The 16042-nt window shown below is 43.7% G+C and overlaps 1 protein-coding gene across 1 annotated transcript in view; it reads right to left on the reverse strand.

Annotated features, from left to right (window-relative positions):
• Window positions 1-8633: 8633 nt before the first annotated feature.
• kcnt2 (potassium channel, subfamily T, member 2) overlaps window positions 8634-16042 on the reverse strand; it is a 311774-nt gene continuing 304365 nt past the window's right edge. Inside the window, 1 exon segment of the mRNA XM_055641239.1 lies at window positions 8634-10151. Coding sequence (XP_055497214.1) covers window positions 10034-10151 — 118 coding nt within the window. The 3' untranslated portion in view covers window positions 8634-10033.

A 16042-nucleotide genomic window follows, 5' to 3' on the forward strand; every position in this document is an offset into this window, starting at 1 on the left:
AGCACAATTGGATAGGATTTACAAGGAACTGCAGATGCTTGTTTACAAACAAAAAGACACAAAGTGCTGGAGTAACTCAGCAGGTCAGGCAGCATCTCTGGAGAACAGAGATAGGTGACGTTTTGGGTCGGGCGTCCTCTTTAGACTTTAACATGGATAGGTGATGTTTTGTGTTGGGTCCCTTCTTCAGACTGATTGTAGGTGAAGAAAGCTGGAAAAGAGGAGGGGCAGAGCACAGCGTGGCTGGCAATAGATTGATTCAGGTGAGGGGGTTTGGATAGGAAGTGTTTGATACAGTTTGGTCAAGAGGTCTTCTATCTGCCTGAGAGTGCAGTCGGGATACATGTAGCTGGGTCAACATGCTCTCTTTAACTTGATCTTTCTAAATGCATTTGAAGCAGCAAATAGGATTGAAATGTTGATGAATCCTGTAGCGATGACAATCTGCATTGTAATATTTGTGGAGGCCCAGATAAACATGAATAAATAATACCCGGGTGACATTCAATGCAAGTAGGTTTAATAAAAATAATATTATTTCTATTGAATTGCACTAGCTGATTGCAAAGGGATGAGATAAAACCTTGTGCTTTATTGTTGGCAGGATGGTGTAAACACAAATTGAAGCTGCTCTCTGGGTATGAATCACATCTTGCAAAGCAATATTCTATAATCATTTTTTATCCTATATTCCAAGGTGGTCGAGGCTGAATCATAAAACATGCAAAATCTTCTGATAGCTCACACTCTCTACAATAAATACTAGGTCAGTCACATCTACAGTTGAATTAGTTTCGGGACATGCATAATCCCAAGGCTGAAAGTTAATGATATGTTTAAGAACAGATCTTTTCCTGTGTGCAGTTCTAGTCACCCCCATTGCAGAAAAGATGTGGAGGCTTTGGCAGAAGAGGTTTACCAGGATAATGCCTGGATTAGGGGGTATTAGTTACAGGGAGAGGTTGGGCAGACTTGGATTGTTTTCTCTGGAACGCCAGAGGTTGTGGGGAGATCTGCAAGAGGTATATAAAATTATGAGAGGCATAGATAGGATAGACAGTCAGAACCTTTTTCCCTAGGATGGAAATACCAAATACCAGAGGGCATGGCTTTAGGGTGAGAGAGGCACAGTTTAAAGGAGATGTTTGTGGCTTTTTTTTTGGCAAAGAGGGTAGAGAATGCCTGGAACACACTGCCGAATGTGGTAACTGAGGCAGATGCAATAGTAGTTTTATGTTGGCACGGATATGCAGTGAATATGGGTTATGTGCAGGTAGATAAGAGATGGCCTTGGCATGATAGACACAAAAAGCTGGAGTAGCTCAGCGGGTCAGATAGCATCTCTGGAGGAAAGGAATAGGTGATGTTTCAGGACGAGACCCTTCTTCAGACATCATGTTCGGCACAGACAATAAAGGCCAAATGGCCTGTTCTTGTGCTGTACTGTTCTATGTTCCATTGATTTGCCTTAGATGTAGTTTTACCTTGAATCTTCTACCAGAGGGGAAAGTATTATGAATCGTCACTGAAAGAGTGACGTTTACTTTAATTATCTGGGGAAGCAGGTTCTCTGCTTTAGTCTTCAAATCGTTTAGTTGGTCGCTCCCACCTTGTTCAGTCTATTAGATGCACGGTAAAGGAGAAACACGGCAATGTGCCTGCAGAGAAGATACACGGTTCTAGAATGTGTCCTTGGAGTTCTGTCACAAAGACAGGTTGCTGGTGTAACTCAGCGGGTCAGGCAGCATCTCTGGAGAACATGGATAGGTGACGCTTCAGATTGAGACCCTTCTTCAGACTCGAACATGGATAGGTGATGTTTTTAGTCAAGATTGAGACCCTTCTTCAGATTGGGTCTCTCTGGACATTTTTAAAAAACAGTGACGGCCCCATCTCCTGTCTCCAACATCCCCCCCCCCTCCTCTTGGATCCCATACAGGCCTTCTACCCTCTCCGAACCTTGTTAAAGAATTATTTGTTTCTACAAGCTTAATTGCCATGTGTATCAACAATGGGACAATTACATCTAGACATGCAAATGCAATACACAGATAATATATCATTTAATGAATTTGCATTTTATTAACAAACCCAATACTAGTGCAAACAAAACCCCCAAACCTTAGTGCAAATAAAGACTAAATATTGAATTAAATTTAAAACATTAACATATGACTAATTTCACTCTAGCTGGTCTACATTGCTCTCGAGTTCCCATTTGTGGCTTGTAATATATGACTTCAAGGCTCTGGCTCCATCGAAGCATGATGCCAGCGTTTATACTTTGACCTTGTGCATTCGTGGTGGAAAATCTCTCTTTTATGAGCAAATGTCTACCTCGGATGTGTGAGTTTCCCACTGCCGATTATCTGTGGAGAAGAATGATGACTTCCCTTCATCCTTCAAAGTGCAACCTAGATTAAACTTTGATTCTTACCTTGCGGCAATGTTTAACTTCAGCTGAATAAAATATCCTCAACCTCACCTGTGAGGAATGTGGACACATTACATTAATCCCTTGGGTGTTTACGGTGAAAACCAAATAATAACTTTATTCACATTGCGCTGTGTAAAACTCTTTACCGTTGCATTTTAGCTTCATGAAACTTTAATGCGCCTTTATTTCCTTCCCAGTTCAATGAACATTCACAGTGGAAACAACTCATAAAAAATGTGTGAAATGGCGGTTAATGTTGGCAGCATTCTTGTCGAGAGTCAGAATGTCATGGGTTCAAGATGTGGTCTAGAGACAGCAGCGCTAACTCCAAGCCGTTAATGTTCTGGACCACTGGGGACACGATGTTTGTGGGATAAGGTGTTAGACCAGGGTGCGGACAGGCAAGGGCAAAAGATTCCTTGATGCTATTTGTCACGAGATCAGGAGAGTTAATTCCAGGTCTTGTGGTCAGATTGTATTCACTTCAAACAAGTCTACACAAGAAAAACTGCAGATGCTGATTTTCATAAAAAATACCCAAGTGCTGGAGTAACTCAGCGGGTCAGGCAGCATCTCTGGATAGGAGACATTTTGGATCAAACCCATCTTCAGAAACAACACCTATCCACGTTCTCCAGACATGCTGTCTGACCCACTGAGTTACTATAGCACTTTGTGTCGAAAAAACGATTATCTGGTCAAGTCAAGTCAAGTCAAGTCAAGTTTATTTGTCACATACACATACAAGATGTGCAGTGAAATGAAAGTGGCAATGCTCGCGGACTTTTGTGCAAAAGACAAACAACAAAACAACCAAACAAATTATAAACACAATCATAACACACATATTCTTTTACATAATAAATAATGGAAGGAAAAACGTTCTGTAGAGTTAGTCCCTGGTGAGATAGGCATTTACAGTCCGAATTGCCTCTGGGGAAGAAACTCCTTCTCAACCTCTCCGTTCTCACCGCATGGCAACGGAGGCGTTTGCCTGACCGTAGCAGCTGGAACAGTCCGTTGCAGGGGTGGAAGGGGTCTCCCATGATTTTATTTGCTCTGGAGTTGCACCTCCTGTTGTATAGTTCCTGCAGGGGGGTGAGTGAAGTTCCCATAGTGTGTTCGGCCGAACGCACTACTCTCTGCAGAGCCTTCTTGTCCTTGGCAGAGCAATTCCCAAACCAGATGGTAATGTTCCTGGACAAGATGCTTTCCACCGCCGTGGATGTGAATACATTGCCATTTTCTTTTATAGATATTGTGTTTATTTTTATGTTTAGGTTTATTATTGTCATGTGTACCAAGGCAGAGAAGCTTTCATTTGCACGCCAACCCAATCAAGTCAGATCATGTTGCACATTAATACAATTGAGCTAAACGTAAGTGCCATAGGTGGAGCAAAGGAAAATATACAAAGTGTAGAATATAGTTCTTGGCATTGTAGTGCACCAGTTCCAGAGAAATAGATCAATGTCTGCAATGAAGTAAGTTGGAGAATTGGGACAGTATCCTAGCTTATGGAACGGCCATTGATCAGCCTGATAACTGAGGGGACGGAGCTGTTCCTGAGTCTGGTGGTGCGCACTCTCATGCTTCTGTATCTTCTCAGGTTGATGCTCCTTGTCATGAGTGGCCACTGACCCAAACCATTTACTCCACATCTCTGTCCACAGACACTCCCTCATCTCCCAGGTATCTCCTGCATACTTTGTGTTTTAAGACTTCAAGCACTTTGGATTACAAAATATACTACAATGATTGATTATGGGAAGAGGGTCAGAGGATGTTAGAATGGAGTTTAACACCTTGCCAAGATCCACGCCATCCTGGCCACGCTCTCATTACATTCCTACCATCAGGAGGAAGGTACAGGAGTCTGAAAACCATGACCATTATGGTCAAGTGCAGAGACACAAGGAACTGCAGATGCTGCTGTACCAAAAAAGACACAAAGTGCTCGAATAACTCAGCAGATCAGGCAGCATCTCTAGAGATACTGCCAGACCTGTACAGTTACAACATCACTTGTATTATCTTCAATGTTGAAGAACAGCTTCATCCCAACTAACACCAGGCTCTTGACCACTACACAACACTGAACAATGGACTATCTTGGATGGACAAAGGACGTTGGGGGTTTTATGCACTAGTATTGAGCTCAATAATATATCACATGTAGAAACAAAGAACTGCAGATGCTGGCTAGTACACAAAAGGACACAAAGTACTGGAGCAACTTTGTGATTTCAAGACTTCTGAAGACTCAAGCTGTCTTGATTTGAAGGGTCTTGATTTGAGACGTCACCTCTCCATGTCTTCCAGAGATGCTGCCTGACCCACTGAGTTCCGACTGCACTTTGTGTCCTTTGTTTGCAGTCCTGTAACGCTGCAGCAAGGAAGAATTTATTTGTTCCATTGTCTGTTCTTGACTCTCTTGACTCTTGCCGATTCCTGACACAATTGTTTTCTGTTCAATCTCTTACGATACAAGATACAAGAGTGTTTTATTACCAAATGTCCCGAAACAGGGCAATTGAATGTTTGCTTGCAGTAGCACAACAGATATGTAAACCTGGTACTCTTATAGTACTTTGTACTATGCTACCAAAAGATAGGGGAATTGAGAACCAGAGGATCTTGAGTGGAACAATTTTCCACAGAGGGTGGCGGGTGTATGGATCAAGCTGCTAGAGGAGGTAGTTGAACAGGTACTATCACAATATTTAAGAGACATTTGGACAGGTACATGGATAGGACAGGTTTAGAGGGGTATGGGCCAAACGCAGGCAAGTGGGACTAGTATAGATGGGACATGTTGGTCGTTGCGGGCAAGTTGTGCCGAAGGGCCTGTTTCCACGCCGTATGACTCTAATTTGTAATATCTACTTCATTATGCCTATGCCACAGAATCAAGGCAAGTGATTGACCAGACTGCTACAACCCTCCACATTCATTAAGACTTTTTAGGGAAATTACTCTCGGCTTAAGATCCCGAGAGAGAAATTAAGTCGCCTGTTCTTTCTGCTTTTTCTGCATTTTCCTGTAGTTATCTCCCTTGACAGACGACTCAGTTGGCAGAATTTATGTTGATGGTTTCATTTTTGCCTTTGAAAATGTAAGAGCCGACTCCAGCTGACACGTCAGCACAGTTGCTGCATTTTAGCAGAGGGAAGCATGCATACTGAAGTAGGATCATTTTGTACGCATATCTTTGCAAACAGAGCTTGTATGTTCAACTATTAGCTCTGGGGATTCTTCTTTCCCCCTTCACAGAGAGGCGGTCTGACAACTGTAATAATTTTGGCTCGCATATTCTTTCTTGGTGAAAGGCCCTCTCTGTTGCTGGCATAATTTAGAGTACAACACAGGCTCAAATCAGCAGCATTCCGCTAAAATGCCAACATGGTACTGAGGAGTAGATTGTAACATCTCGGGCCAGGGATTGTCTGGGAATAGATGGAGTGTTTAATACACATTTTTGTTTTTAATGCATAATATATAAACTTTCTGTATTGCAAAATACTACAAGTTGCTGACTTCTGAAAAGGTAGGATGGAAGGAACTGAATCAATTGAGTTTCAAGGTGTTATTATACTGTACAGCACAGAGATAGGTTCCGCGGCAAACAATAACTATGCCGAACATGACAAACTAATCTTCTCTGCCTGCATGTGATCCATATCCTTCCAATCCCTGCTTATCCATGTGCCCATCTAAAAGTCTCATACACCACTATCATGTTCTTGTTATAGGAGGAGAATTAGGCCGTTCGACCCATCAAGTCTATTCCGCCATTCATCGTGGCTGATCTATCCTTCCCACTCAATCCCATTCTCCTGCTTTCTTCCCATAACCATTACACCCGCACTAATCACTGTCGTATCTGCCTCGACCACCACCTCCGGCAGAGAGTTACAGGCACCCACCGCCCTCTGTTTAAGAAAACCTGCATTCCCATTTCAATTATTGGGCTGGACAATTTTCTATATTTCTATAGTTGCGAAGGAAAGAACCGCAGATGCTGGTTCACACTGAAGATAGATTTAAAAGCTGGGTCGGGCACCATCTCCGGAGAATTGGAATAGGTGATGTTTCAGGTCGAGAGCCTTCCTCAGACTGAGAGTCAGGGGAGAGGGAACCGAGAGATATGGAAAGGTACATAGAACAAAGGAATGAAAGATAGGCAGATCAAAGCCAGGAATGATGATCAACGAAAGATGGAGCCCACAATGGTCCATTGTTGACTGTGGGGCAGGTGATAACGAGTGCTACAAAGTGAAACAAAGCTGTACGACAGTGAAACTAGTACAAGACTAGGATTGGGGAGGGGCAGAGAGAGAGGGGCTTCAAGGGTTACTTGAAGTTAGAGAAATCAATATTCATAGATATATTTATTTGGAAGTAGAAGGAGAGGGAAGGTGGAAGTGATGTTGTGTAGAGATCAACTCTAAGCCTTTACTAAAGCTCTGAATATCAAGGTAGAGCATGTTGGTGTTTGTGGCAACATGCTCAAACATTAGAGCATAGTTAGTTATACAGCACAGAAACTGGCCCTTCGGCCCAACTCATCCTTGCCGATCAAGGCTAATCCATTTGCCTGCATTTGGTCCATATCCTTCTAAACCTTTCCTATTCATGAACCTGTTGAAATGTCTTTAAACACTGTTTCTATTACCTGCCTCAAATACCTCCACCGGATGCTCGTTTCGTTAAAGAAAACCACCCCTTAGGTTCCATCAGGTCATAAGTGATAGGAGCAGATTTGGCCATTCGGACCATCAGTCCACTCTGCCGTTCAATCCTGGCTGATCTATCTCTCCCTCCTAACCACATTCTCCTGCCTTCTCCTCATAACCCTTGACACCCTGTGACCATGTGGGTTTCCTCTGGGCACTTCAGTTTCCTCCCACACTCTTAAAGTCGTACAGGTTTGTAGGTTAATTGGCTTTTGTGAATTACCCCTAGTCTGTCATTGGAGGGGTGTTCCTACATTAATTCAGGGCTAGACACTGAGGTATATATTTTTTAAGTCTTAGCATTAAATAACCATTGAGCTGATCATAAATTTGTTGATGTTTTGACTTTAATGGCAAAAAACCTGCTAAAGCAGTACAATAAAACGGAACAAATTTTGTAGAAGGTGCAATGTGTGACGGACACACCTGCAGTAAAAAAATTCAACGTGGTTGCAAAAAAAAATGTAAAACTTCGACATTTGGCAACTGGAGTTCAGCTTCTCAACAAAGTCATGTTGCACAACAGAAGACCAGGAAAAAATACAGATCACCAACACTTGAATCAAAATGGAACGCAGTAAATGAGACAGGACAATCTTTATGACATCAAGGTTGCAATACCTTTTTAGATTCTTCCTTAAAGACTATAAAAGAGCATTCCAAACAACAACTTAAACTATTGGTCCTTCAACTATTGATGCTTCCACAGAATCGGATGTTGTTTAAACAGTTTCATGAATGGACAGTGTCTGATATATTTGAGTACATTGTCAACAACAGTGGTGAAACAGTGCATCCAGTTGTATGGATGCGGGTGCCTTGAGATGCATTAAAAAGCTACAGTAATGGCTTTAGGGTCCAGAATTAATACTGATCTGCCAACTCAAAGCAGATGCAACTTACATTGGAGCAACAATAGTCGTAAGACGACTGTTGCAATAGGCCACTGAGTTCTGTATATCATCTGTTAATCACACCATGTTCCTGCATGCTGCTAGCTTAATGTGCAGGCTTTCTGGTCTCGGCCCCTAATAGATTATTGTGGGAGAGCTCATTGTCTCCATTTTCTTTTTTGTGAAAGTCATAATTTAATACAGCAGGGAAACAGGCCCTTTGATCCAACTTGCCCATGCTGACCAACACGCCCTGTCTATACTAGTCCCACCTGGCTGCATTTTGCCCATATCCCTCTAAACCTATCCCATCCATGTACCTGTCCAAATGTCTTTTAAGTTCATGTAGATGTGATCAGTTTAGTTGTATTCAATGCACATCATAGCTGTTATTATTGATTGTTATGAAACTAGTAGCTACTGTACTCTTAGAGTGCCCACTCTTATAAAAAGTAGTGTTAGCCAAATTCTACAATTATCAATCAAAGTTGCAACAGTAGCACAGCAGTAGAGTTGCTGCCTTACAGCGCCAGAGACCCGGGTTTCTGACTTTCAGAGATCCTGACTACGGCTGCTGTTTGTATGTAGTTTGTATGTTCTCCCTGTGACCACGTGGGTTTTCTCTGGGTGCTCTGGTTCCCGCCCACACTCCAAAGACATACGGATTTGTAAGTTAATTGGTTTCGGTAAAATTGCAAATTATCTCTACTGTGTTAGTATACGGGGCGATCACTGGTCGGCGCAGACTTGGTGGGCCGAATGGCCTGTTTCCGCGCTGTATCGCTAAAGTCGAAAGGCAAGTCTATCGGTCCAAATGCCTGCACTGGTGCTGATACCATTTGATTGAGCAGCGGTGTAAGTTGCAAGAGGACCATGTTGGACTGGAACCCGACAAGGTGTTCTGAATCCGTGCCTCATGGAACATCCATCTGTGTGTCAGGAAAGATCGTGGTCACAAGGGGGAGAGCAATTTAGACAACAATAGTTGAGGATCGCTAGTCGGCGTGGACTCGGTGGGCCAAAGGGCTTGTTTCCGCACTGTATCTCTAAACTAAAGTAAACTAATTGGTTCATTTTGGTCATTTTTGCAGTGACAGGAGATGCTTTAGGGTAAGGGTTCCCAACCTGGGAAAAAGGTTGGGAACCCCATGCTTTTGAGAAACTGGTATTCAACTTCAAGGAGATTTGAAGGTTCACTGAGGTCAGTGAAGGTCAACATTGTGACTGAACTCGGCATTGATAATTCCTGACCCTTTACCACAGTGTCTCCACCTGTGTTGCGTTGGGTGCTTGACACTGGGAAATGGTTACATTAGGTTGGAAAACTCCCTAATGTTCTTTTGACTCAAGGTGCTCTTTGATTTAAGTTTATAAAATTATGTTTTTATCAAGAAAATAATAACTACTTTACATTCAGTAAGCCGGAAAGGGCAAACAAAGGAGAAATGCGCCTTTCCAATACTTTTTAGCTTCGTCTTACGCAGATTACTTACAAATTAATACCAGAATATGTTAATTTCTAATTGACTTCCAGTAAACCTCATTTATTTCCCCCCACCAACAGATACATTCATTGTGCATATTAAATGTGGACTAATTTGCTGCTAGACTTCCATAGCCTGCAACAGATAGATGGTGAGAAATTGAATTAATCTCACTGCATTTCTTCCCGCTAAGTGCGTTTTCCGAGTTAATTATTGTGTTTCAAGGAGCAGAGCCACGATTATAGCATGTGGCTCGGTAATGATACAAAGCTTCAGGCTTGCTTGAATCACCTTGTGACTTTGTCCACGGGACGAAGCTACATATTCGGTTTAATTAATTTAGTCGCAGGCACAATGTGTCCAACAAGTCACTAACGTGAAGCTGCTTGTTTCTCATCCAGTTTCTTAAGTTAGCGGAGAAAGCCAGAACACTTCTTGTTGGATTTGTGGCCGTGGTCTTTCCCTACGGTGCAGGGCGGTCGATTAAAGCTGGGTGTTCTCCCTGGTATCCCGGCCACCCTCGCTGTTTCCAGACACGCTGATCTTGAGACTGGGTTTACTTTTTGGGACGTAAGCCAAAGGATCCGGCCGGATCAGGTAGCTGAAGGCACAGAAGACGAATGAGAAATTACATTGGACAAAGGAATGTCAAATGCAAGCATAGTATTTATTTTGAGAGGACTAGAATATAGAAATAAGGAATGTAATGCTGAGGCTCTGAAAGGCACTGGTCAGACCGCGTTTGGAGTATTGTGAGCAATTTTGGGCCCCATATCTGAGGAAGGATGTGCTGGCATTGGAGAGGGTCCAGAGGAGGTTTACGAGAATGATCCCAGGAATGATTGGGTCAACATATGATTTTTTTTACGGCACTGGGCCTGTACTCGCTGGAGTTTAGGAGGATAAGGGGGAACCTCATTGAAACTTGCCAAATAGTGAAAGGCCTGGATAGAGTGAATGTGGAGAGGATGTTTCTACTAGTGGGAGAGTCTAGGACTAGAGGTCATAGCCTCAGAATAAACGTTTAGAAAGGAGATGAAGATGGATTTTTTTAGTCAGAGGGTGGGGGGTTTGTGGGATTCTTTGCCACAGACGGCAGTGGAGGCCAAGTCAATGGATATATTTAAAGTGGTGATAGATAGATTATTGATTAGTAAGGGTGTCAAAGGTTATGGGGAGAAAGCAGGAGAATGGGGTTGAGTGGGAAAAATAGATCAGCCATGATTGAATGGCAGAGTGGACACGATGGGCCGAATGGCTTAATTCTGCCCCTATGACATATGATCTTATTTAAACTAGAGGAAGATCACAGCTCCAGTGCCTTATAATGCGTGGAAATTGCTTTGACATTTACTATTCCCGTGCATTATTAATAAAGGCTAAAATTAGAATACGCATTTTCTTATTCCAGACACTTAATTATATCAAACAATATAATTGAAACCTTTATTTGCTCTGCATTAAACTCCATCAGATTGTCGAGGTTTCAGTTTTGTGCAGGTTATGGCTGACATTCAAATCATTTTCTAATAGAAGTATTAACTTGCTGAAGACGCATTGTCTTTAGTTCAGGATAAGCTCATTATTCAATTCTGAAAATATTCTTAGAACCATTAATACATTTGCTCATTTCTCATGGTTCTGAAAATTCAATTCCGGGATATTATCACTTCAAAAGGCTATTTTCAAGAAGTTTATTCATGCCCTAGACTCACATAACACAGCACAGTGGTGCAGCGGTAGGTTGCTGCCTTACAGCGCCAGAGACACGAGTTCAATAATAATAATAATGATATATTTTATTGTCATTGCACGTCAGTGCAACGAGATTTAGTATGCAGCTTCCAACCGATGTAAAAGAAAAGTAAAATAAATAAATAAGCTGTGTGACGTGACCATCCGAGGGAGACAGTCCGGGGGGGTGGGGGGCACTCAGCAGGGCCGGTTCAGAGCCGCTATAGCTCTGGGAATAAAGCTGTTTCTGAGTCTGGAGGTTCGGGCGTAGAAGGCCTTGTAACGTCTGCCGGAGGGAAGTAATTCGAACAGTCCGTTACAAGGGTGTGAGGAGTCTTTATGGATACTGACGGCCTTCCTGAGGCACCGTGTGTGGTAGATGCTCTCCAAGGCTGGTAGCTCTGTCCCAATGATCCTCTGTGCACTGTGGACGACGCGCTGAAGAGCTCTCCTCTCCGCCTCCGTGCACCCGAGATACCACACAGAGATGCCATACGTTAATATGCTCTCTGTGGTGCAGCGGTAGAACGTTGTCAGCAGCTGTTGGGGCAGACCAGTCTTTTTTTAATGCCCTCAGGAAGAACAGTCGTTGCTGTGCCTTCCTGACCAGCGCAGCGGTGTTGGTGGACCATGTGAGGTCCTCAGAAATGTGAGTGCCCAGAAACTTAAAGCTGGTCACTCTCTCCACACTTTCCCCGTAAATGGAGATTGGGGCGTATTCTCCATTATGGGACCTCCTGAAGTCAATAACCAGCTCCTTGGTCTTGGAGGTGTTTACCGTCCACCGCCATTCGATTCTGACTATGGATGCTGTCTGCATGGAGTTTGTACGATCTCCCCGTGTCTTTAGACTTTAGAGATACAGTGCGGAAACAGACCAGTCTGAGCAACAGTGCCAACAGTGCCAACCCTACATCATTTTACCGAAGCCAATTAACCTACAAGTCTTTAGAGTGTAAGGCAGCGACTCTACTACTGGGCCACTGGGCTGCCCTGTAAACATGCGGGCTTCCCCTGGGTGCTTCGGTTCCCTCCCACATCCCAAAGACGTATGGGGTTGTAAGTTAATTGGCTTCTGTAAATTGTCTCGAGTGCATAGGATAGAACTAGTGTGCAGATGGTCAATAGTTGGTGTAGACTCATTGGCCCCAAGGGCCTGTTTCTATGTTGTATCTCTAAAGCAAACTCAACTAAACAAAACATGGAAAAAGGAAATTGATTGTGATTTAATAATGTGTATGGTGGAACAAGCTGGCATAGGAAGTCATTCAGGTAGGTGTAATAGCAATTTGGACAGGTACACGGATTGGGAAAAGTTAAAATGGATATGGACAAATAGGTTTTATGCAGATGGGGCCACTTGGGCTGAAGGCCCTGGTTCTACACTGTGTGCCTCGGTAGTGCATTGAATTGTTGGTGAGGTTAAACTGAGTTTATTCCTCCAATAGACAGTAAGTGCAGGAGTAGGCCGTTTGGCCCTTCAAGCCAGCACCGCCATTCAATGTGATCATGGCTGATCATTCCCAATCAGTACCCCGTTCCTGCCTTCTCCCCATATCCCCTGACTCCGCCATCTTTAAGAGCCCAATGTAGCTCTGAGACAGAGATTTCCACAGATTCACAACTATCTGTGTGAAAAGGTTTTTCTTCATCTCCGTTCTAAATGGCTTATCCCTTATTCTTAAACTGTAGCCCCAGGTTCTGGAGTCACCCAACATCCGGAACATGTTTCCTGCCTCTAGCATGTCCAAACCCTTAATAATCTTATGTTTCAATAAGATCCCCTCTCATCTTTCTAAATTCCAGAGTATACAAGCCCAGCCACTCCATTCTCTCAGCATATGACAGTCCCGCCATCTCGGGAATTAACCTTGTGAACCTACGCTGCACTCTCTCAATAGCAAGAATGTCCTTCCTCAAATTTGGAGACCAAAACTGCACATAATACTCCAGGTATGGTCTCACTAGTGCCCTATACAACTGTAGAAGGACCGCTTTGCTCTTATACTCAACTCCTCTTGTTATGAAGGCCAACAGCAGCCTTCTTCACTGCCTGCTGTTACCTGCATGCTTACTTTCATAGACTGATGAACAAGGACTCCCAGATCCCATTGTACTTCCCCTTTTCCCAACTTGACACCATTTATATAATAATCTTCCTTCCTGTTTTTGCTACCAAAGTGGATAACCTCACATTTATCCACATTAAACTGCATCTGCCCACTCACCCAACCTGCCCAAGTCACCCTGCATTCTCATAGCATCCTCCTCACAGTTCACACTGCCACCCAGCTTTGTGTCATCTGCAAATTTGCTAATGTTACTTGTAATCCCTTCATCTAAATCATTGATGTATATTGTAAATAGCTGCAGTCCTAGCATCAAGTCTTGCGGTACCCCACTAGTCACTGCCTACCATTCTGAAACTGACCCGTTAATCCCGACTCTTTGTTTGTTGGCTGCCAACAAATTTTCTATCCATGTCAGCACTCTACCTCCAATATCATGTGCCGTAATTTTGCCAACTAATCTCCTATGTGGGACCTTATCAAATGCTTTCTGAAAGTCCAGGTACACTAAATCCACTGGCTCTTCCTTGTCTATTTTCCTAGTTACATCCTCAAAAAATTCCAGAAGATTAGTCAAGCATGATTTCCCCTTCGTAAATCCATGCTGACTCGGACCGATCCTGTTACTGTTATCCAAATGTGCCGCTATTGCATCTTTTATGATTGACTCCAGCATCTTCCCCACCACCGATGTCAGGCTAACTGGTCTATAATTCCCTGTTTTCTCTCTCCCACCTTTCTTAAAAAGGGGGATTACATTAGCTACCCTCCAATCCACAGGAACTGATCCTGAATCTATAGAACATTTGGAAAATGATCACCAATGCACCCACGGTTTCTAGAGATACTTGCTTAAGTACCCTGGGATGCAGACCATCAGGCCCTGTCAGTCTATCCAGTCTATCAGCCTTCAGTCTATCCAACACCATTTCCTGCCTAATGTGGATCTCCTTCAGTTCCTCAATCACCCCAGATCCTCTGGCCACTAGTATATCAGGAAGATTGTTCGTATCCTCCTTAGTGAAGACGGATCCGTAACACCTGGTCCAGTTACTTTACAAGGTTTATGTAGGAGTTCTACAGTTGTGGGAATGGGTTTTGTAATGCAGCCTTTTGATGCCCTGTAGCATGTGTCCTCTCAACACCCAAACTTGCATCTGTCTGAGCAGGTAAAATTGGAACTTGATCTGACAGAGGTACAAAATCTTATTAAAGTTTATCAAGAGAAAATCTTGCATGTTGACAGAATCGAGGATAAGGAGAATTGGTTTCAAAGTCAGAGTCATAGAGTCTACAGCACAGAAACAGCCCTTTGGCCAAACATGCCCATGTCAACCGTGATGCCCAATGCCCATCTATGCGAGTCCTACCTGTCTGTGTTTGGCCCATATCCCTCCAAACCTCTCCTATCCATGTACCTATCCAATTGTCTTCTAAATGGTGTTATAGTACCTGCCTCAACTACCTTCTCCGCCTGCCCGTTCCATATACCCACCACCCTCCGCATGAAAAGGTTGCCCCTCTAAACCTTAAACCTATTACATTTGGCTCTTGATTCCCCAACTGGGTAAAAGGCTATGCATTACCCTATCTAGTCATCTCACGATCGTATACACCTCTATAAGATCATCCCTCATCCTCCTGCGCTCCAAGGAATAAAATCCTAGGCTGCCCAACCTTTCCCAATAGCTCAGGCCCTCAAGTCCTGGCAAATCTTGGTTAATCTTCACTGCACTCAGACCTGGGACATAATGTGGAAAAAATAATGAGGTACATTTTCTGGGCAGTGGGTAGGTGCTATAGACCTGCACAGGAAGGTAGACATTCCCGCCCCACTAGTGTCGGGCAGATGGGGCTCGTCAGGCTGGGAAGGCAGTCCATCTAGGAGAGGGAAAACTCTGAAATAAAACCTCCACTGCCTTGTGGCCATATCCATTCATGGAAAAGGCTCCAAGAGTACACCTCAAGAAAATCCGGAGTCGGAGCCCCTAAGGCAGTTCGTCGTTGTCTCCAACCTCGCCCTGACAGCTCCTGCGATGGCGCTGGTGCCAAACTGTAACGGCCCTGCTGTTCCTTTGGATCGATCAGCGACATGAAGAGGGGGGACGTGCTGTGTGGGCAACAGCCTGTCCTCCATCTGACATCGCCCAGGCTTGCATCCGACCCTGATGTAGAAATCTGGGAATCTCATCTACAGAAGGCATAGGATGTTGTAACATTGGAAATGCAAAGACTTACGCCTGATAGTTTTTAATTGGATGAATGTATCCAGGGATAGCAAGAAAGGCAGGTTAATGGAATTAAAGTGTAAATTAGCAATGATTTAATTCAATTGTCGTGCAGGTTCTGTGGGGTGTATAGTCCACCTCAGCTCCTAACCTTAGTAATGGAGCTGTCAATAAGAATCAGCCCTTGCTTGAAAGCAGCAATAAGGTCTCAATTATAGAGCAGCACTGGGTGGCTTACTAACAAGCTGAAGGCAGCAAACTCTGTCACGGATCTTTCTACTGAAATGTTGCTGATGGCTGTGATTTTGCAATCACTGCCCACCTTGATCGTAGAATAACGGGCAGCACGGTGGCGCAGCAGTAGAGCTGCTGCCATACGGCACCAGAGACTTGGGTTTGATCCTGACTACAGGTGCTGTCTTTATGGAATTTGCACGTTCTCCCTGTGGCTGCGTAGGTTT

The sequence above is a fragment of the Leucoraja erinacea genome, chromosome 10, assembly GCF_028641065.1.
Source record: "Leucoraja erinacea ecotype New England chromosome 10, Leri_hhj_1, whole genome shotgun sequence".
Lineage (NCBI taxonomy): Eukaryota > Metazoa > Chordata > Chondrichthyes > Rajiformes > Rajidae > Leucoraja > Leucoraja erinaceus.